The 21005-nt window shown below is 40.1% G+C and overlaps 3 protein-coding genes across 10 annotated transcripts in view; 2 read left to right on the forward strand and 1 right to left on the reverse strand.

The window, feature by feature from the left end:
* The window catches only part of xpo1b (exportin 1 (CRM1 homolog, yeast) b), a 39024-nt gene extending 23586 nt beyond the window's left edge, over positions 1-15438 (reverse strand). The window contains exons 1-3 of one of the 3 annotated variants that reach the window (XM_046401018.1): positions 15428-15438; positions 14436-14438; positions 764-1080 (exon numbers count right to left, since the gene is read on the reverse strand). The gene's annotated coding sequence lies outside the window, so the exon portion shown is untranslated. Of the gene's footprint in view, positions 1-763; positions 1109-3759; positions 3783-14435; positions 14439-15427 lie in introns of those variants that run through there. The other 2 variants (XM_046401019.1, XM_046401017.1) reach the window with 2 other exon arrangements.
* LOC124065563 lies at positions 1278-7345 on the forward strand. Of its 3 annotated transcripts, none has more exons than XM_046401024.1 (6): positions 1278-1385; positions 5330-5386; positions 6149-6241; positions 6339-6602; positions 6697-6789; positions 7067-7345. In XM_046401024.1, the coding sequence occupies exons 2-6, from the start codon at positions 5351-5353 to the stop codon at positions 7256-7258; spliced, it is 678 nt and encodes a 225-aa protein (XP_046256980.1). In that variant the 5' UTR covers positions 1278-1385; positions 5330-5350; the 3' UTR covers positions 7259-7345. The 3 variants fall into 3 exon arrangements, with proteins under 3 accessions (XP_046256980.1, XP_046256981.1, XP_046256979.1); XM_046401023.1 differs by lacking the exons at positions 1278-1385; positions 5330-5386 and adding exons at positions 5503-5808; positions 5997-6077; XM_046401025.1 differs by lacking the exons at positions 1278-1385; positions 5330-5386; positions 6697-6789 and adding exons at positions 5467-5808; positions 5997-6077.
* Positions 10774-20793, forward strand: LOC124065565 (RING finger protein 122-like). 4 transcript variants are annotated; one of them, XM_046401026.1, is made up of 6 exons: positions 10776-11766; positions 15376-15532; positions 16655-16697; positions 16793-16834; positions 18010-18092; positions 18905-20793. In XM_046401026.1, the coding sequence occupies exons 1-6, from the start codon at positions 11742-11744 to the stop codon at positions 19023-19025; spliced, it is 471 nt and encodes a 156-aa protein (XP_046256982.1). In that variant the 5' UTR covers positions 10776-11741; the 3' UTR covers positions 19026-20793. The 4 variants fall into 4 exon arrangements, with proteins under 4 accessions (XP_046256983.1, XP_046256982.1, XP_046256984.1 ...); XM_046401028.1 differs by having other exon boundaries at positions 10776-11288; XM_046401030.1 differs by lacking the exon at positions 10776-11766 and adding an exon at positions 11778-14617.
* Positions 20794-21005: the final 212 nt, after the last annotated feature.

Genomic DNA, 21005 nt, shown 5'->3' on the forward strand with positions numbered 1-21005 from the left:
CAGCTTACATTCATACAAAATGCTAACATTAGCCAGGCTTTACTCTATATTTCTAGCTAGCTGATAGTCGTCTGTTGCACAAACAGTTCGCATGTGGTCCTTTGAGGAGGTCTACAACCACTCCCACCAAAGATACCAGGGACGAAGGGCGCCCATACATGATTTTTACTCTCTATTGTTTAACAACACCGTTGGGAGACACTGACGCTTTGTGTTGCGGTTAAACTTCAGAAGGACAGGCAATGCTTTGAACCAATAGTGACATTTCAGACGCTTTAAATTACAAAGAGATAAAGTTATCACCGGCTACCTCTAAGTACCTAGCAACATCCGCAACTTGACATCCGCTCACATCACGCACACGAGTGATGCTACTGTGGTGGGAGAGGCACGGATTTAATCATTCAGCGTTTGGTTACTGATTCATCTGCAGTGTCGCACGTAACGTTACTAGATGCAGCCCCGGTTAGTTATGCATTTAGTTAGGTTAAGTTACAGCACTTTCTCTGACAGCCATTATTAGCTAATCCCTATAAAGTCTTAAATGCTAGCTAGCGGACAGTCGAACCCTGTTTGATTACCCCATTGATACGACTGCATTTTGAATTAGCGTGTCCCTTCAGAGGTACGATGACAGGCTACGTAAACTACAAAATAACACAAGTTACTATCCACACCAAAACGCATTTTATCCCTTGTAAAGGTAAACCCAAGAAACGTTAATCATAGCATGGCAGGTTTGCACTTCACCCCAGTTACCTACCTAAAGTCCAAGGCTCTGACTGAAAAGAGTGGCGTTTGCCAAAGAAGCTACAAGATATAGAGAGGACTTCAGTGTCACTGTTGATTTGAAAAGATTTCCTATTTCTGCAGCGTTGACTATCTCCAGCTCCAGCAGTGAGTGATGTCTGGCTGGTAAGAACCACTGATGTGGATTCCAAAACTATCACGGCAAACCCAATAATATGTCACTCCGATACATTTTACGAAACAAAGTAAACCTTGATTCACTAATTAATTCGTTACTCTAATAAATTTCCAGCAGGGCGGTGTAGAGGTTGTATGCCTGCGCCTCCTCTCCTCTCTCAAGCAACTAACTCGCAACCGGTTGAAACCGGTTCAGACTGGGAGATTCCATCTCGGTTTAGTTTTCAGCCGATGGCGCCGCGTAAAAGTTTGGACTGAGGTTACGCCCACACCGCGCTGTGATTGGCTGCGGGTTTGGCGGAGACTTCCTAGTTGGTGTCCTATTGAAAGATTGACCTGTCAATTAATTTCAATTCGCTCAAGCGCCCACGCGACTACTCCGCCCGGAGAGAAAAAGAGGGCAGACTCCCATGCAGAATGGACTTGTACATGACTTCGCTTATCAGTATAGCGAATAAGTAAGCGACCGCTGTTTATCCATATTCACGAGTTTCAAGTTATACATCTACCCCCCTTTAATGTAATTGCCTTACAGAAATATTCCACGTGCATACACTGCGAGGCGTAAAACTAATGCCATCTAATGATTGCATGTATTTAGTCTGTTTGCGGGTTGTACTACTTTTAAACGTAATATATCCTGAAAGCACAGCGGCTGTCTCATGTAGGTGCACTTTTAGGGGTTGTATGATGTGATGAACCGCAAGCACCATTCATTTGCCTGTTGCTTGTAAGCTGGTAATTTTCCACCAGCCACGAGTGGGAGTGGTTACATGATCATGAACGCACGGGGTTAGAAAAACGACCTGGAGGAGAATTTGTTTCAAGAATGGACAACAGTTACAAAGTAATCGACATGATTTATAAATGTGTTGTGTCACTAGCAGCAGGCACGTGAAATGTACAAGCACAGGCTGTGTTTTGCTAATCGAAAGACATATACAACGTGCACTGCTGTCAATTGAGGATGCAAACATGACAGCGTTTTTTTCTCTCCTTTGTGGTCACGTGGTCCAGCGCGCTACTTGATGGAAAAATACTGGATTTGGTGTGTAGTGGAGACAGTACACAACCCAGTAAAGTCATTCAGGGAGGATTTTTCGAAGGGCGTTTTGAGTCTTTACCCAGCAACACTGTCTGCCACTCATTTATTTATGTCTCGGCGACTCATAGAATCATGTACGAATCGTTTATGTTATTTGAAGTAGTCTGGTGCTGAAATGCTGTTTGTGCTAAGTCATTTCGTTTCTGTTTTCTGTCACATTCGGATTGAAAATTTCAGTTTGTCCTTGAAAGTTTTAGATTTATCAGTCGATGACTTGTGTGTGATTGCATCAAAACCTGCTATTACCTTAGTTGTGCTGTTGCAGAGTTGCACATTCGTCATTACGAGCGCATTATAATTACGGCAGCGCACAGCATTTGTTGTTATAACCATAATTGTAATGCATAGGAATGATAGTTAAGTGCAGGGTATGATACTTAATAAAACCCTTCCTAGAAAGTAACCTAAAATCTTATCAAAGAGAAGTTCAAAGTGCATACTGCTTTCCATCTCAAATGGAAGTTATTGTAGCTGTGCACTGTTGGTGTGTCAGTGTCCTTGGATCAGCCTCACACCCCAGACAGTTGGCCTATATCCGAGCCTTTGTTATTAACAAACAAGATTTCAAAGCCTATTATCTGTGTGTTGGTTCATGGATACCATTTGGTTTGCCCTCCATGCTGTCACATTCCTAGAATCCTCCACACAGGGGAAAACAAAAACAAAAACTTCTAGACAACTCAGGCCACTTTTCAGGAACAGTTTTAGAGAAATCGATATCTGAAGTTCAACTTGAGACGTGCAGTGTGTGCTGTAAGACATATAAGGTCTACTAGAAAGCCTGTCCTGTGACTGCTGCTTTAACTGTTGTGGTTTATCATTTACATGCAGTGTATGCTCATACTTGTCAACACTTGTGATTTTGACTGTGATATCAGATTTGCAACCAAATAAGCGTGCAGGATTGACAGCCATGCCTTCTGTTATGTTTTTTTATGTAGTCCACTACACATACACCCACTCATTTAGTCTTAGAACCAAACCATATATTATAAGTGCAAATAAACATAAACCTTCAAGTGTGTGTGTGGGCCTTTGGAAATAGGCATTTACATTAGAGAATGTATCAGTTATAGTCACTGGCAGTGAAGTGATTAAAAAGGCGTCTCAAGATATACACTGATGAAAATTTGATCCCAAGGCAAAAACATGAGAGGCAGTACTTTATAAAGTTTACATCAGTCTGATGGAATTACAATTGATTGCACTATGAAATTGTGTGTCATTTCATTCAGAGAGTGATTTTCATCGTCTCCCTTCAGGCCTTCACTGTCAACAGCACTGAGCTGTTAGTGCGGTGCAGGAATTTATTGTTACACATGTGTGAAGTTTGGAGGTGAGCGACCTCGGTCAGGCGTAGGCTGGTTAAATCTTGTTCTGTCTGGTTTGGACGTGGTAGGCCATTTACATATATTATCATTGCATCACACTAGGGGGCTGACCTCCATGTGGCAATCAACCAGACAAACTTGTAATTTGTTGTGCTGGCTCACAGTGAAGCAGCACCTGAATGTGGAGCCTTGGCACATGAGACTTCTGCAGGACAAGGAGAAGTGAAAGTAAACGATTCCAAAGGTATCTCATAGAAAGCGCAATGTGACAGAAAAAGCCAGCATAGCAATTTTACGATTTAGCTCTCCCGGACTGTTGACTCAATTAATGTGTTTAAACATGGCGATAGTCGGTGAGGGAAACAACAAGGTAACATAAGACAAGAATTACTCAACTGAGTTTTGATGAGCCTGCCACTTCACTCAAAGCTTCAGTTAGGACATTATATAAACAAATAACAGCGCCATCTTCTGCAACCCAGGCGGTTAAAATGACAGCATTTAGCCTGTGATCCTGGAGCGCCCCCTGCTGGGGAAACCACAGACTGGATGACTGAAAGCCACTCTAAAACCAGACAAAATTAAAGTAAAAAAGAAAAATTCAAGGTATAATGTAATTGTATTCAGCTGATTGGGAAAAAAAACAACACATTTATGAAAAATGAAGAATAGGAGCAATCCGGTTCCAGGAGGACATGAGAAATCTAAATTATACCTGAACATAACTTAATCAAAATGTATTTGTCATTTCTTCATTCTTCTCACTCACGCTAAATAAAAAAGAAACATTTGTTTGGCACCGAAGTCGAACTTTTCATCAAATAGAGGCTTATATTAGCTTAAAGAGGTGTGCAGTCAAAGAACAGGCTGTCATTTCAAAATCTAACTCTATAGCGTTCTGCTTAGCAACCATAACAAGCTATAACTGTTGTCATACAGCATTCAGTTTCCCCTGTCAGCTCCGTGTCAAACGCATCCTTAACTTGTCATATTCTCTTCCGACGTGAAACAGCTACAACTTCATAATTTGCATCCACAGTTTTAGACAATCCTTGAAACTCTCCATGACAAAAAGTACAGTTGTAAGTACTGTGACCTCCTCTCCTAATCTGGATCTTGAGATATTCCCTTTAGGGACTCGACCTATTATTAAGGAAAGCGCTTTTCACCAGCCAGTCATATTCCTACAGGGAGAGAGAGAGAGATTCAAGACAGTCAAACCATGTGAGCCTCATTCATCAGTTAAAGGCACAGAGTCCGAGGCCTCCCGACTGAACAAAGTTATAACAATCAGACAAAATTCCTGTCAAGCTCAGTTTGTGCTGATCTTAACATCTTGTTGGCTCTCTTTGTTCACATAGTAGAAATGAACTGCTGCATGTCCTCAGATGTTCTACAGTGGTCTCTTCAGTTCAGTTCAAAGACCGCATAAGTTACATTTATTATAAAACAAAACCATCTGTTATGCACCAAGAATATATTTTGACTCACTGGTTATGCATCACTTCCAGTACTCACACACACACCAGCACACTTGTCTACTGCAATTCATCTTTCACTGTGATCGCTGTGTGCAGTAAGTATCATTAAATAATGACTGACCTCTGCCTGAAAAGACAGCTGGCGGTGCAGAGCAGCCAACAGGAAGCACACAAACTCTCTTGCATGTTCTTCCCAATGCACTTCTGATTCAATGACTATTTCAAATGAACAAAAAAAAGACATATATCAGTAACAATATTTGTCTTAAAGTTAGATTCTGCAGCAGTCACACCCCCAGTTTCACAGAAGTTTCCTTGACTTAATCAGTGTAGGTGTAACTTAGTTTGGATCTGTTTTCTCTTTCTTTGTGAATCAACAAAAAAAAAGACAAGATAACTCTGAGAACTGCATTCAAGGTGTTACAGTTCTCCTTTGTGAAGTTATAGAGTTGGTAATGTATATGTACTGTGTCTCTAAAATGCAGATGTGAGGTGTTTGATAAGCCATGGCAACCACAGAAAGAAATACCTCCAGCAAGCAGGTGCGTGCATCTCAAACTTCAGTATATCACAGATTTCACATAAAGCAACAGAAACACAAAACTGACCTATTAATGATTGTTCACTGTTAGTGGATTTGACCCAGTTTGTTCCTTTTTAAGTGCCTGTGTTGCAAATATAAAAGTTAAATCTGTCTTTTGTCTTAAATGCCTTACACACCTTGTGCTCGCTGAACATTGTGTATGTACCCCTGTTGTTCCCATCGAATTAAAAAAGAAATCACTTCATGTAAGGCATAAGACATCTTCCAATATTACACTGCAGTGGTAAGAAGCACTTAAACCTGTTAAAATCTTTATTTCTGAAACTGTTAAGTTGTCTCTTTTTATTTTCAGTCATAAGTCATCAATCAAGTCACAACTGCAGACAGACAATGAGCAACCCAGATACTGTTGGCATCTACGTAATCATAGCTTTTTTCATATTCCATGTAAACGCCACATCTCAAATATTATCAAAAAGACACTCAAAACTAGGATATTAGTGTGCATGTGGATGCACTCATTGTTGTTGTATGAGGACTTTTGATTTGACTTGATTTGATTTGAACTTGACTGTTGCCATGGTGAAATTTTTTGTTTACGTTCATAGATTTTGATAGACAGCTCTACGTACAGGATGGACGAGCAGGGATTGCTTCAAAACACTTCTTTTGACATTGTTGATTTAAAGGTAGTGGTGCACTAATGCGTTACTGTATCCACTGTAGCTGTGGGTTTTGAACGTATGTTTTTCCCTGACAGGCAATAAAGATCTTCCCGAGGCAGGGAACAGAATTTACTTCTGAGGATCTGCTCAACATGTCCCTGCCGTTTGGATCTGTTGTTAGTGTTCAGGTAACAGACAAAGTTTCACTCATTTCCTCATTGAATTTTCTGCACTGTTCTCAATTGTGAGATAGTAAAGATATGACATTTTGATCTCATGATGCAGAAAATAGCGAACAATGGATCCACTTACGGTGTGGTGATGTACTCTAATGCTGATGATGCTGCCAAGGCCATGATGAAACTGAACAGCACCACAGACTTCAGTGTGAGTCTGTTTAAGCCCATGAAGGTTGGCGAGCCCCACAAGAATGAAATATCAGAAAGTCAGAGTGACAAACCCCCCAGCCTCCCCCAAGGCATGTTTAATGGCAAGCTCCAGAGACTCCCCAGTCTGTTGGACTCACTGTATCCACCACCTTACACCCAGGTATGTTTTCTTTGTTTCTGTTCGGCATTTTGATTTTTTGAGACTTTCTAGGTGTCTAAACCAATTCAAGTAAAATTTCTGATTTGGTTGTCAGAGTGTGAGTCTTCAAATTCAAAACTTGCCCAAACATCTCGATCAAAGGTACCAGGTGCTCAGCCTCCTCCCTCCAAGCACAATCAGTGTGAAGGTACAAACTCTTAAATTCAAGTGAGAAATGACATTCTCTCCATTCACAGTCATAGACCAGCTTTAACGATGTGAATAAAGCATAACGACCTTCTAGCATGGCTATTTTACGTGCATGTTTCTTTGACTGGAAGAAACGTTGAATTTATAAACCTTGCTGGAGTTTTAGGGAAGTGGACTAGATGTGGTTAGTTTCAGGCAACAAAGTCTCTTTGGTTAAGGTTAGGGAAGGTTTAAGATTCTCCAACGTGTACGGTAACATGGTTATGACCTCACAGATGGAGAAGAGAAGAGCCATGGTGATGCTTCCTGACCTCTCCACCGCCCTGTGGCTCATGGATTTCCTAAATGGCCTCTACTCTGGCTTTAAACAACTTCATGTTTCCTTTGCAAATCAACGACATAGGGCACGCCCTACAATGAGGACAGCGCACAGAGAACTTCATCAGCAGCACCAGGGTCCCCCCTAAATCCTCTGTGTTTTCCATGAACTCTGAGACTGCTGCTGCTACAGCATAGAGCAACCAGTCTGATTAAAACATAACATAAAACACACATTAATTGCACTCGACACACATGCTATCATATTGTCACATTCATGTCAATTATTGCAGAGCTTAGGGGAGATTTTCTATAGAAAATGACATAGTGTATTTGACTCGGGACCTAAGAAATGTTGAAGCTGAATTTCAACCTTGAATTTCCCTCGGGATCAATAAAGTACCTATCTATCTATCTATCTATCTATCTATCTATCTATCTATCTATCTATCTATCTATCTATATTTAAACACTTACTTTTAACAACCTCAACATTATGCAGGACAGAAAAAACAGGAGTTTGCTGAATAATTTGACCAATTTGCAACACTTAAGAGCTGCCTGTGATGAATGTTTTAAGTTTGTTTCTGAGAAATTATGGTATTTCAAATGACACTAAATGCCCCTGAAGCTCAGGGGATGTAGCTAGAGATAAAACTCTGTTAGGATAATCTGCATGATTTGTTGATTCAATTTTCTTGAATGTAACATCTACACACTAAATACCAATGTATGCATTCCCGCAGGGTGTAGCACAAGTAGCCTTTAAAATCCTTACTTGGTTCAAAGATTCAAGGTAATTTATTTGTCTTTGTGCAACACAAGGTTGTTCAAGGTTATTATATTTAGATTAAATAGAATGAATATACAGCAATATATAGTATTGGCTTTATACCAATACACACTAAGAAAAACATTCTGTGCATTTTTCAGATTTGCGCAGTCTTCCCTTTTTGCAAAACGTTTTGAATTTTGTGTTAGTGGGGTTAAGAGTTTCTGTTTTTTTAAACAAATGCTACCCTTCCCAGGGCTGTGTTCAGCTATATGCTGCACTTCTGCCATCAGCCACTAGATGGACCTGTGGTTCCTCTGAACTAAGCTTCATCACAGAGATGCTCGCATATTTCTTATATCCTTACGACCCTAAACCCTTTTTATCTTTTACTGTTGTGGGGTTTTATCTTTTTAGTCATTCTAACTTCTAAGTGAATGGAAGTCAATTCTCATAAGATGAAAACAACTGCAAAATACAAAAAATGTTAATTTACAAGTAAATTAAAGATTCACTTCCACAAGACACTTTCATTTAACTTTGCCTACAGATCACACCTCTGCTCATTTTATATCTAATTATTCCATGTACCTTTACATATAACTTGTTTATTCTAAAATTTCCAGTTTCCATCCACTTACATGCATTTATTACGTGTGCGCACAGAGAGAGAAAATGTCTTCTGTCTTCTTCAAACTGAAAGTATTTTCTTGCTTAAGAAGAAGAAACAGGTAGTTGTTTCAGTTCTGCAAAAGTTTCATAGCAGCTCTGGAGGCAGAAATAAACTCACTACTTGCATTAATCCTTACTTGGCAGAGCTGAAGATCTGGCCCATGACCTTAGGGCACGTTTGCACTAAGTGTGTGTGTGTGTGTGTGTGTGTGTGTGTAATGGTTTAGTTGAACTCTGAAGTGTTTACTCATTTGGCTCAGTTCATTTAGTCAGGTGAGAGCATTTAAAGTAAAGTAGAAGCAAATAACAAACACAGTAAGGCAGCAGGACATGTGAGTCTCAGCTCTCCTTCAGGAGAAGTGTGCTGCAGCTCACTGCAGGGCCGCGAACAAGCTGCGAAACATCAGCTTTTGTGTTATTTCTATGTATATTCTCTCACGTCTCACTGACAGGTATGTTAGTTTCTTAATCCACTGTAACTGTGCTAACTGTCTCACGTCGCTCTCATGTTTACATATCTTGTTTACGAGTCTCTCTCACTCTCTCTCATCTCATCATCTGTCACTGACACTTATTTATCCTCATAATACACACTGATATATGATAGTGAATATTATTTATTCGCTCAATTAAAGGGACACCCCATCAATTTAATATTGGACTTTTAAAAAGTTGGGAGAGTTGCGAGAAACCAAAGCAAGCTACGCACACAAGATCCCTCAATTCCCACAATGCACCTGAATTACATGTTTCATTTCATTACCTTTTCTGAAGATGATTCAAATTTCCACACCCCAGCTTGTAACATGGGCTTTCTGTTAAAGCCCACATTTATTAGTTGTCCATCTCATGCATACCCGACAGAACCAGTGCTGTCTCCCAGAAACTAATTTGCAACAGCAAACACTGTATGTTCATCAGGGAAATGTAATCAGTCCCTGGATTGTGTTGAGAGACAGTGTGTATTTGTTGAAGACAGAGGCAGAACAGACCAGACCGTGTATGCTTCTATTTTAATCAATCTCTGTTTCTCTAGTTCCCTGTTGTCACCCCTAATTTTCTCACTCCCTCAGTTTGCATTGTGAATGTATTTAGCAAAATTCACCTTGAAAACAAAATATGAACACATTTCAATGCTTAGACTGAAATAACATCATGAATATGGCAGCTTGTTATCAAAAAGGAAAAACATTGTGTTCGCAAGGATGAATTTTTTTTTTTTTTAATAAAATTTAAATTTGGTAGAAAAAACTTCATTACTTTAGTAAGGTGCATGATATGTGCATGTCTGTGGTGTTGGCTACCCAAGTGGATTATTGTCATTGGAGAATGTGGATTGTGATATTAATGAATTATTGTTCTTATAATACTACCTACGTTTTGTCACTATTGAACTTAAATACCATACACCATGATTATAAGATGTATAACATTTATTCTGCCAAGACCAAATGCTCTCTCTGTCTGTGATAAAGTGAAAAATAATTTGTGCATCCACTCTGTGATTCAAATCTACTCAAAATTAATGGGCTGTTCCTTAGCCTATACTACATCATTCAGTTTCATCAAAACCAAGGCAGCAGTTTATCTGTACTTCTACTGACAAATAGACAAACAAACAAACCAACAACATAACCTCCTTAGCAGTGGTAGTAAAGTCCTTAAAAAAAGATGGACCCTCGAGTTCAGATGTAGTACATTTAAGTCATTTTAGTTTAAAATACGCTTCAGTGGTGATTACAGTATTAACAAACATATTGACAGTTAATTACTTTACCACAATGTAATTGCTACAAAGTGAACGTTGAATCTTTGGGCCCTTTGAGGATTTGGTCTCAGATTATGGTCCAGCCTCAGTGGAAATGGACCAAAGTTCCCCATTTGTACCAGCTGAGGTTGTGATCTTTCTAAAAGCAAGGAGAGACTTGGTATTGATGAATTCTACAAATAGCATGTAATCAGTCAAACTACCTTGTAACGACAATATCACAGTGTCTTCTCATGTCTGTTTCCACATCTGCCTGTCTGCCATCTGCTCTGCGGCTGGGCCTACTTCAATGGTTTGCAGCTGCAAAGGAAGGGGGTGGGCGGTGGGGTGTGGGGGTTGGCAGGAAAAACCCAGAGGGGTGAGAGGTAAAGGGAGGGCAGACAGGCGGCTGGGAGGCGGGGGGTGGTAGAAGGAGGAAGGAGGGGGCGGTGAAAGTAGAGCTGTGATGCAGACAGCGAATCACATGAGCAGGGATCTGTTTACAAACTGAGCTCCATAGACTGAGAAGTGGAGAGGAGAAACGAGGAGGGAGAGAGGAGGAGAGTGAACGTGAGAAGGAAATACAGGAGAAGAGAGGAGAGCCTGGATCTGAATTGACATTAGCCGCATTGTCTTCCTCTGTGTTGTACACCTCCCTGTGTTCTTTGTTCAGAACAGGAAGGCAGGGGAAGAGATGAGACGCTGCTTTCTACAGGAACACTGAAGCTGCCTGCCTGCCTGCCTGCCTCACTGCCTGCCTGGCTGGCCGTGCTGCACATCTATGTCCTTCCCTTTGTCTCTCCGTAATTAGCCACAGTAGGCTTTCACAGCCAGAGAGAAGGAAAGCGACGTGGAGACCTAAAAGGAGAGGACAGAGCAGAGAGAAAAAAGGAAAGGACAAGAGGAAAGGAGGAAAGGAAGAGGAGACTCGTGACAATGTTTTGAAGGGGAGACAAAACAAAAAAGGAAGGACTCTGCTCAACCAGAGGTACATGACCAGAGTGTTGGATGAGATTTGGGGTGTATTTCCCCATACTGTCAGTTATTGGTATTTTTTAAAGCTCAGACGCTGATCTCAAAGACAGCTTTCTTTGTTGGTGGAGATAACGCAGGAACATTTAACATTTCTTGTCTCATATATTCAAAGTTGTTGCAATCAAAATTAAGGTGGATGTTTGTAACACGTTTTGGGGGTAAATCATCACTGCAGACTAAGGTTTCAGTGTTCAAATGAGTCTGATGCCTTGTATTGAGAAACTGGGAGTTTCTACTCAAGTCTGCTTACTCCAGGCCAGAGGGATTATACTCACTGCACACCCAACCTGTCAACTCTCAGGGTAAACTAGTCAGAACCCTACAATCATTGGACGTGGAGGTCAACGCTTCTTTTTTATTGGAAACCAGATTTACTGGGATTGCCAGCTGAATAGCCACACATTTGATGCATCCTGTCCAGTGGTGTAACGGTAAGTGTGCTGCAACCATTTTTCTTGAAAGCTCAAACTGTTTAACAGTGTTGCTCAGAGGAGATTTACACAATTAGCATTTACAGTTGTACAGAGTTGCATCTCGGACTGTATAGAAATGAACAACATGACAGCACAAATGGGAAGCCAAAACATCTTGATTGCCCCCTGGTGGCTGGCTCCAGTAAAGGTCTGTGCTCCATGTTAGCAGATGGGACATGAGCCAAAATAAAACCTTCAAGCACACATCAAATAAATGTTTGTCCAAGAAGATTTCTGTCACTTTAGGTAGATTTTAATTAGTTATTTGATGCTATAAAAATGCAGTGAAGTGTCATGATTAACTGCTGAGTGCTGCTCGCAACTGAGTTGGGCAGACATATGGGCAGGAACTCAATACTGCGAGTTCACAAACTTATCAGCCTCTGGAAGTGATGTCACTAGAGCAAAATGACAGTTCTCATATCTAGGCGGTGGATGCAGGCTGTCTGAGGGGCAGTGGTGAAAAAAAATATAAGGGGCACCAGCTGCATGCAGTGGGAAACGAGTGGCAGAAAATTATGTGTATTTATGATGAAGCAGTTCCAAATCCTAGTTAAGATTGAAAGTGTTTCATTATGTGGCTCATATCTAAAGTATCACTACAATACCTCTTAAATAAAAACACACAGGGAACTACTATTTAACCATCAAGAGGCATGTAGAGGCCAATTCATTTTCTACCATTTCGGCCTGTTGAACACTGCATTATGTTTTCTCCTCTGGAGTGGTGCAATAGAGGGCACTTTATCATGTATTATCCACCAGTGAGATGGCTAACTAACCGTGCTCCCAGCACCATGAGGAAGATGAGGAAGTTACCTTGTTGCCTCTACAATGACATGCTTGCCTAGCCTGGTGTTTGTCTGAGTTTGCTCGACTGCTATCCGTAGGTCACATGCACTGGTTGATATTTACAGCTGACTTGTGATGTTGTGTCCAAATTTTCCAGGCAGTTATTCAGTTAATGACATGGCCAATAAAAAACATATTCACAATGCATTTATAAGATTGTTTTACTACTAATATGACCTGGAAGAGATTCCAAGAAACTGAGACCTCTAAAGAACGTTTTTATGTAATCAGTCATTATCTAACCAAAGCTACTATGCTTTTCTGCACTACTATTAACAGTATTAAGGTAAAATCCTGTCATGACTGCATGCATTTGCACAGTGGCCTGGCTTTTAGTTCTCCACTATCAATGATTTACTAACATCGTGCTAAGATTACAGCTGCTTCCTCCTTCACCTGGACCTCCTGTCAAACCCTCTCTAAACCCCCCTACTGTACAACCGATGACTACAACCTCCATCTGTGACCCCTGTCCATTAAAGAATGACTTTTGAACTCGCAGGTCACCACCACAGTGTAAGCTGTGGCACTTGACCTTAAGAAATAGTTAATCACTGCAGTTTAAGGTTTAGGTGCCATGTATGGAAAGAAAAGTGCCATGTTCAAGCCCCTCAGGCAGCAATCACTTCTTTCTCCCTGGGCCCAAACTCCAGCAAACAACGACTCTTAGCCAAAAAGCAAGTGGAACAAATTCCTGTGTGACGCAAGGATGGTTGTAAAAGTTCACATCAAAGTGCTCTGCAGTGTTGCTGCAGAGATGCTGTTGCTGTTGAACTTTGTAAATATGTGCAAGATGGCTCTCTTTGTATGGAAACAGAGTAGAAAGAAAACTCTTAACTCTCCACCTTAGTTTATTCCCTAAAGATTTTGCAGTCTAAATATCTAAAAATCTAGCTAGATTTCCATTGCCAAAAGTCTTTTGGTCTACACAGCTGTCTCCTTTCCCTGCACTATCTCACTCATTTCTTATTCAAACACAAAATCAGAAATTAGGCCCCTCCATAGCTGTTATTACACACGGACTCTTCCTGTGCACTCACATCTCAACTTTATCTCAACGTCTGCAAACTTTTTGTGGCTCAAGAAACCCTACAGCGTAAGCAGTGTTACGTTGCAGTTTGAAACACGAGATGCAGTGTGTGTGCCAGCCCTTACAGGTTACACAGATATGTAGGCTACACACACATGTGCCTCCAAAAACCCAACCCCATGTTCTCTCCATAAGACACAGACACAGGCAAAGTATGGGACTGCCAGACAAGGCGATGTATGATGAGATATGTTTGTCATGAGCTAATGTCCCTCCACATGGACAGTGATTACAGAAAATATCCACAATGAACGTTCAGTGAATAGCCCTTATGGTCCCCTCTGAATGAAAGAGTATATTGTTAAAAGAAGATAAACACATATACACGTAAACATGTCTCACTATCCCTCTGGGAACAGCTAGTTCTTATGCTCCTTAATCAGAGCTACTTCATTTACAGAGCTATAATTCATCTTTAATCCTGCATCAATTGATTTTTTGGCCACTCGACAGGGCAGGTACAGCAGGTTGTAAACACAGTGCTGACATATTATCATCTTGTAAAGATGATAATGTCAAACATGTTTGCAAACACTTGATTATGTACACATTCAGCAGACATGAACAACATTAGCATTAGGGTGACATTAGCATTAGCATCCAACAAATGAAGCTCTTTTGCTCTTCACCGACACCTGAGAAAAATATGTGACTCTTTGGCCTCTAAATGCTCCACTCAGTTCACCAGCTAGTCACTTTTTTTCTTGTCTGACATTTGTTGCTGAGCAGACAGAATAGGCTACTAGGTTTATCAGAACTTGTTAACCTAAACAACTCTTTTCAGTGGCCATAAACAAGATTGAAGAGAGTGGTGAGGCTGAACCAAAGCAGTAAAGTTAAGGCATTCAACTCAAAATGCTTGAAGAGGTAAAAATGCTCTGCATACTGTAATGGAACTGCAGAAATGGGTGATTTTTAAAAAACTCATTTTAAATGAGAATTAAGATGAAACATACAGACTCACCAACATTTATGCTAACATCCTTCTAAGCAACAAACTATGTAAAATCTTTTAATGCTTTCAAATGGATTTGAAGTCTTTAAATGCCATGTGTCAAGCATTCTTTATGCACTAGTTTCTAAATGCCACACGATGTAGGTCACATTCCTCACACACAGTCAGTGAATTCACAGCTGACTGTTGCCATTCATGTTTAGAAGATGACATTTATTCTATATTTTCAAAATGCATTTGAAAACATGAATTTACATGATTACCGACAGTCGGTTATATTCATGAATCCCTTGGTCTTTGTGTGAAGACAAAGCTGGGACACAGTGGATTTAGCCTCACGTGCATACTGGTCTATACTGATCTTTTATGAAAATATTAGATGTTAATATAATGGATATTATGCAGTTTTATTACTAGTTGTTGAAACTGTTAATTCTTTACTATCTGTAGGAAGTTTGAATTGAATTTTGCTCCACCTCCACACAAGTATGCAGCAGTATTTGCACTTGTGTAACTACATATCATATGGATAGTTCAGAATGCCTTTTCCTTCAGAGGTTTTTTCACTCATATCTGTGGAAATGTTTTTTTACGTTAGCTGTATAATATAATTTCTTTTGCTCTTGCCTCCATTCTGTCTAATAATTTTCCACGTGTCTCGTCCTCTCAGGGTGTCTGTGCGACCTTGTATTGCAGAACATCGACCCCTACTGCAAAATGACATCTGAAGAGCTCTTCCACCTGCCACTCAACGTCTATATTATCATCCTGGGCATCGGCCTCTTCATCCTCATGCTCAGCCTTATCTTCTGCTGCTACCTGTTCAGGTGCAAGACAGAGCATTAAACCGTCTTAATAACCAATGTGTAAACTTTGAAATATTTTCTCCAGTCACTGGTAGAATATATTTTCTGTTCTCAGCAGAGTATGTGACACAACAAAACTTAAGTCAGTGGTCTTATTTCCAAGCAGAGAGCAAATGTTTTATCCATGGCCTGACTTGCCGGATGAGCATCATTTGGTATCACTTGGCTTAGGACAGTTGGCATCACTCATGTGAAATTACCAGACCAACTGAAACCGCCTAAGTTGTAGTATGAGCAGGTTTCACATGTTCCAGTCGTATTGGTTGACTATTTAACAGCTTTCTGTTTTTGGAGAAATCTTCTTTAAACTCATCACAGTCTTTATTTTGGTATTTCTATCAGCTACACTCACACTTGATTCAGGTATTTCAGTCCATGCAGAGTCCTTTCATTGTATTAGGCGGAAACACATCACTGCATTATCTGTTCACAAAAGGTACAAGTGAATGCTGCTTGTGACTATTAAAGACAGTCTGGGATCAGATCAGTTTGCTGCTGTCAGACTCCAGGGTTTCTTGAAAAACCTGCTCAAAGTTTTACATTTGCTAAGGAGGTGAGGCTTTGTTAATTTATTTGACTGCCAGAAAACAAGAGGAAAAACCTAACAGACTGTGAGACTATGTAAAGTTGTAGATTTATTTAGTGATGGCAAGGGCGTGTTTCAAGCTACCACAGATGTTGCCTAGAACACCACAAAAATCAGTCATTTCCAAGAAGATTTCAAAGTTAAAATTGTGAGTACAATTTTGTACCCTACTTCACTGAGCAAAAAGTAACATTTTGCTGCAGCAACATTTGATCAACTTAATAAAATAGAATTTCAGTCAGAATTCTTATACAAGGCTTGGAAGTGTTATAGATATGCTCATGGTGAGCTTAGATGCACAGGCTGTTACTTGAATCTAACATTGCGTGAATTCCAGGGCTGCTTGAAGCAGTATCTCAGCTGATTCATACAACATGATGAGACATGTCCTGAGGGAGACAGATATGGAGCCACCCAGGACATAATAGAAATTTTATGAATCTAAATCACAGCATTGTGTTTTGTTTTTTTGTTTGTTTGTTTGTTTTGCCTCACAGACTCAGGCGACAAGGTGCAAGAGAACAGTATGGTTACAATGAGGTAATATGTTAAAACTATATCCAGTTTGAATGTCAGATTGATTTGCTTTCTCCAGATTAACATGCATTTTGTCACAAATTTGCTCTTGTCAACAGGTTGTTTTGAAAGGAGCGGGAAAGAAACTGAGTCTTCTTGGTGTAAGTTGAATACAGGGTGAATGCGAGGAGCACTGTTATGAAACAGTTTAAAGTGGCAGAGATGACTAATGTGAACTGGCTAATTGGACAAAATGCATGTGGAAAACATACTGTAGTGGTTTAGTGACTCAAGTCTTGAAAACGCAAAGCAAAGTGATGGCTACAGTTTTCACCCACAAATTTACTGCTGTAACGAGCAAGAATAAATCTGTAATTTGTTGAAAAAACAGGGAAGCACTTTTCACCGCTAATAGTGGCAAAGTTGTCCAATTATAGTGTAAAAATGTTGCACATGTAATCAGTGTCTGAGTTATTGCTGTCACTGAGGTTCAGAGGATAACCACACAACCAAACAAAATTCTACATCCAGCTAAGCTTTTCCAAAATGTATACAATTTTAAAGTTTCTTTACTTCATTTTGGTAATTTCTAAAGGTGGTTTTGGGTGCAAAAAAACCTCATTACATCTTTCATGTTGAAACATTTGCTAAATTAAAAGTGCTTACCTAGACCAATGCAGAGCTGACATTTACAGTGAAAAATGTAAGTTTAAAGTTGCTATTATTATTATTATTATTATCATTATTATTATTATTTGCTGGTGGTATTACCTTTGCCCATTAGATTGGGGCATTTTGCTTGGGTAGACACAACAGCTGGCTGCCACTGATATGGTAAACTTCTGCTGTTATGTTAGTATGCTGTGTCTCATTTACATAATACATAATTATTGTGACCAAAGTGAGAAAACTGACTATATCAAGCTGTCAGTCCACTGGCCTGTGATTCTCACAACAGAAACAGAGGAGCTACCCACAGCGAGCAACAAACTGTACGCTTTGGGAGCTTTGAGAGGACATTTTGTTTTTCTTTGTTAAACTACCAAGTCTGACATGTCGGTGTACATGATCCATCACTCTCTGGATGTTAAGACAGGGAAAGGATATTTATTTCATGTATACCACATACAGAAACAGAATATTGTTAAAAGTGGTAGTAGGTAACATACTGTGCAGTGATCAATGATCAAGTCATTGCAGTGCAGTCGTGGGGAGCTGTACTGGTAAAGGTGCTGTGTACTGGCTGAAATGAGGAGTCATATCAGGACATACTGTGTTAATGGAAATAAGTGACAGTTATAAACCCATTTCATAATCTGTGGTTTCTCCTTTTCAGCAAACGTGTGCAGTTTGTTTAGAAGAGTTTCGCAGCAGGGATGAACTTGGAGTATGCCCTTGTTCCCACGCTTTTCACAAAAAGTAAGATCTACAACCTTGTTTCAGTCATTATCAGACTCTCTTGACACTGGCTGTTTGAACAGTTCATAAAAAAAAAAAAAAAAAAAACCCCTCTTGACTCCAGACTAGTTTTGCTGACTCATACATTATGTTTGAGACCGAAGACGTAAACAATCTTCCATTGAAACCATATGGTACGTCTTTGGAACATTCATGATGTATACAAATTTACTGTCAATCTCCTAAGGGCCTCACTTTTGGAAACACAAAATATTATAATAAAAAAAATATATTATTTTGGCATTGATTTCTTAAACTCTTTTGTGAAGACATAATGTGGAAAAATGTTGACTAACCAGTTTGATGCAGTGACTCATGAATTCCACTTCATGATGGATTCTTGCCTTAACAGCTGAAACAGTCAGTGAAAACTGAGAGAAAGATCTTTGTCAAGGAGCCCTGCACAAAATGAAAATATTCCTGACAACATATGTCCTTGCGTGTTTGAACATGAGCACGTTTTATGCAGCTGAGCTGAACCTTGTTTTGCCCTGTGGCGTAGGTATGACACTGACAGAAGTGTCTTTAGAGCGGTTTGTCTTTCTGACATACATTTTTCCACCTGTACCACCAGTACCTGTGAACTGTGCAAATATTCTTCATGTTTGTCTGTTACGTCCTGTTTCATAACTGTTAATTAAGCTCTGACCTTTTTTTCTTGCCTTGACCCTTCAAGTGTCTGCCTAGACCCACCTGTGTAACTTTGCATACTTTATCTTCCTTTGAGATGACAAAATGAGGTCATATGTTATTTGTCTATCTGCTTTTCTCAGGTGTTTGCTAAAATGGTTGGAGATCCGCAGTGTCTGTCCCATGTGCAACAAGCCCATTTGCCGCCTCCAGCCTGACGCCCCACAAGCACCTGAGCGACCACCCAGTCTCCTGGAGGTCTGAGAGGGGAACATACATCCAGCAGCACTTCGCTCTCTGCAGTCAAATGACACCTGTCACTGAAGAGCGTCCTGTTTCACTGTCCAACAGATTGCAGTTTTAGTAAATGCAAACATTTTTGAGGCAGAGCTACTTATATAATTATCTGAGTTCAAAGTCCAGAGCCAAAGAACCTACCTGGAAAATTATATGGGATGAGATTATAACGCTGAGACAAGGGTGGTATAAAATTCATGCTATAAAATTCAGCCAGATTAAGGCTAACTATCAAGAAGATATTGCAATTTTCAGAATACAGCCAGGCGTTTAAGCTAGTACACAAGTGCCTTAAAGCTTCTGACCTCTGAAGGCTGCTGAAAAACAAATGATCAAGACACAGTGGTGATGATTCATAAGTGTCTCAAATTCAAGTTAAAGCATGTATATGAGCTGAATTGACTGAAACATATGCGAGACGGCTACCAAGCAAGAGAGGTCTGTTTGGGGCTCTTCAGCTGACAAAACCGGGCCATTTCAACAGGAGCTAAGGCATTCTGCGGCCCTGTTTGTGTCAACAAAGCCGGATATTTTAAGGTCAAACACCATCTTTTTCCTGACCATAACCAAGCGGGCTTTGTGCCTAAACCTAACCAGACCTTGAGGACAGCATTGTCAGAACACTAAATAGTTTTTCACGTGGTTTGCAGAAATGTGCAATGCTAACATCTTTTTTGGCAAATGGGCTGCATCAACATCATGGCATCATTGGCAAAAGCATTGCTTTCATCACCATCAGAGTCTGGAGATAATGGCTTGTTTGGAAATGTTCAAATTCCAGACTTGACTGGCAAGATACAACACACGCAGCTGTGTGTCTTCTACTTCTGTTTCGCAGCTGTGTTGGTCCCTCAGCATGTGTTAGAGTGTTACTGCCGTAACGCAACTAAAGAGATTATTTCTTCCCCCAGAGCAACTCTGCCTCTGAGAAAGGTTTGTACGACAAACATTCTGGTTATTTTCAGTTTGCCCAAAAAAGAATGCAGCCCCACAAGAATATGGTGTGTTTTTCACCGCCACTTAAGAGCCTGGAGCTTGGAAAGAAGAAGATTCAACCACCAGATACCAAATTTCATGGCAAATGCAGAGACTGTGATGAAAGATGTGCATGAGAAAACGAGACTCAAAACAAAATAGGACATATGTGAAGTAAAGAGAATCAGGGGTGTGTGTCTTTCCATTGTCTCCCAATCAATCAGCTCCATCCTACAGCGTGTTGCCAAGCTGAGTGAAGAAAGTGAGTCCCTAAATGGCATGACAGTTGAGTCATCTGGGATCTTACAGAAAAGCCAACTAAATGCTTTCACAACCTCATCCTGACTCAACCACTAAAATAACACATATATACATGGTGTTTAAGTTATTCCTGGGAAACTGTTTTGTATCGTGACTGGCTTTCAGTAAATGTATTGTGTGTCTGTGATGCTAAAACACTTTGATTGTCATTTGTCAGTGTGTCATGGTTGCCAGTGGAACAGAACTGAACGAACCATTCTTCAATAAAATCATAGCTCCCAGTGTCGAAGAACTACTCTGAATTGAAGTGATATAAATAGACACACTGCACTGATATGAAAAGCCTGTTTGTGCTGGTTTCTAGTCAGGATGAGGTGCACCATAAACATCTTTCTCTGTATGTACCATGTAATATACCATGAATACTGTGTAAATTGTAAATGCTTTTAAATTTTCTGACTTTAGGAGAAAAATTATAACCAGTGTTTTGATAAAGTCATTTAGATTTGGAGTCTTTTTCTACTTACGTGCAACATGTTGACGGTCAAAACATAATGTGGTTATATCATTGTGCTACTGGTGCTTTTGTTTAAGGGGATTTTGGTTGATTTTTCAACTCTGTGTGTGTGTGACTGAAGTGCCACCCCTCATATATAATGTGGCTGAAGAATTCATATCGTAATTCAAGAACAGGCTGTGGGACAAAATGCT

Source organism: Scatophagus argus, chromosome 10, assembly GCF_020382885.2.
Source record: "Scatophagus argus isolate fScaArg1 chromosome 10, fScaArg1.pri, whole genome shotgun sequence".
NCBI lineage: Eukaryota > Metazoa > Chordata > Actinopteri > Scatophagidae > Scatophagus > Scatophagus argus.

Bases quoted from the DNA above. Each gene is read 5' to 3' on its own strand.
- LOC124065563 (XM_046401023.1), top strand. From the start codon at position 5,779: ATGAGCAACCCAGATACTGTTGGCATCTAC. The intron at 5,809-5,996 runs GTAATCATAGCT...TTACGTTCATAG, and splicing joins CAGATACTGTTGGCATCTAC to ATTTTGATAGACAGCTCTAC. The intron at 6,603-6,696 runs GTATGTTTTCTT...TTTGGTTGTCAG, and splicing joins ATCCACCACCTTACACCCAG to AGTGTGAGTCTTCAAATTCA.
- LOC124065565 (XM_046401026.1), top strand. From the start codon at position 11,742: ATGCATCCTGTCCAGTGGTGTAACG. The intron at 16,698-16,792 runs GTAATATGTTAA...TCTTGTCAACAG, and splicing joins AACAGTATGGTTACAATGAG to GTTGTTTTGAAAGGAGCGGG. The intron at 16,835-18,009 runs GTAAGTTGAATA...TCTCCTTTTCAG, and splicing joins AGAAACTGAGTCTTCTTGGT to CAAACGTGTGCAGTTTGTTT.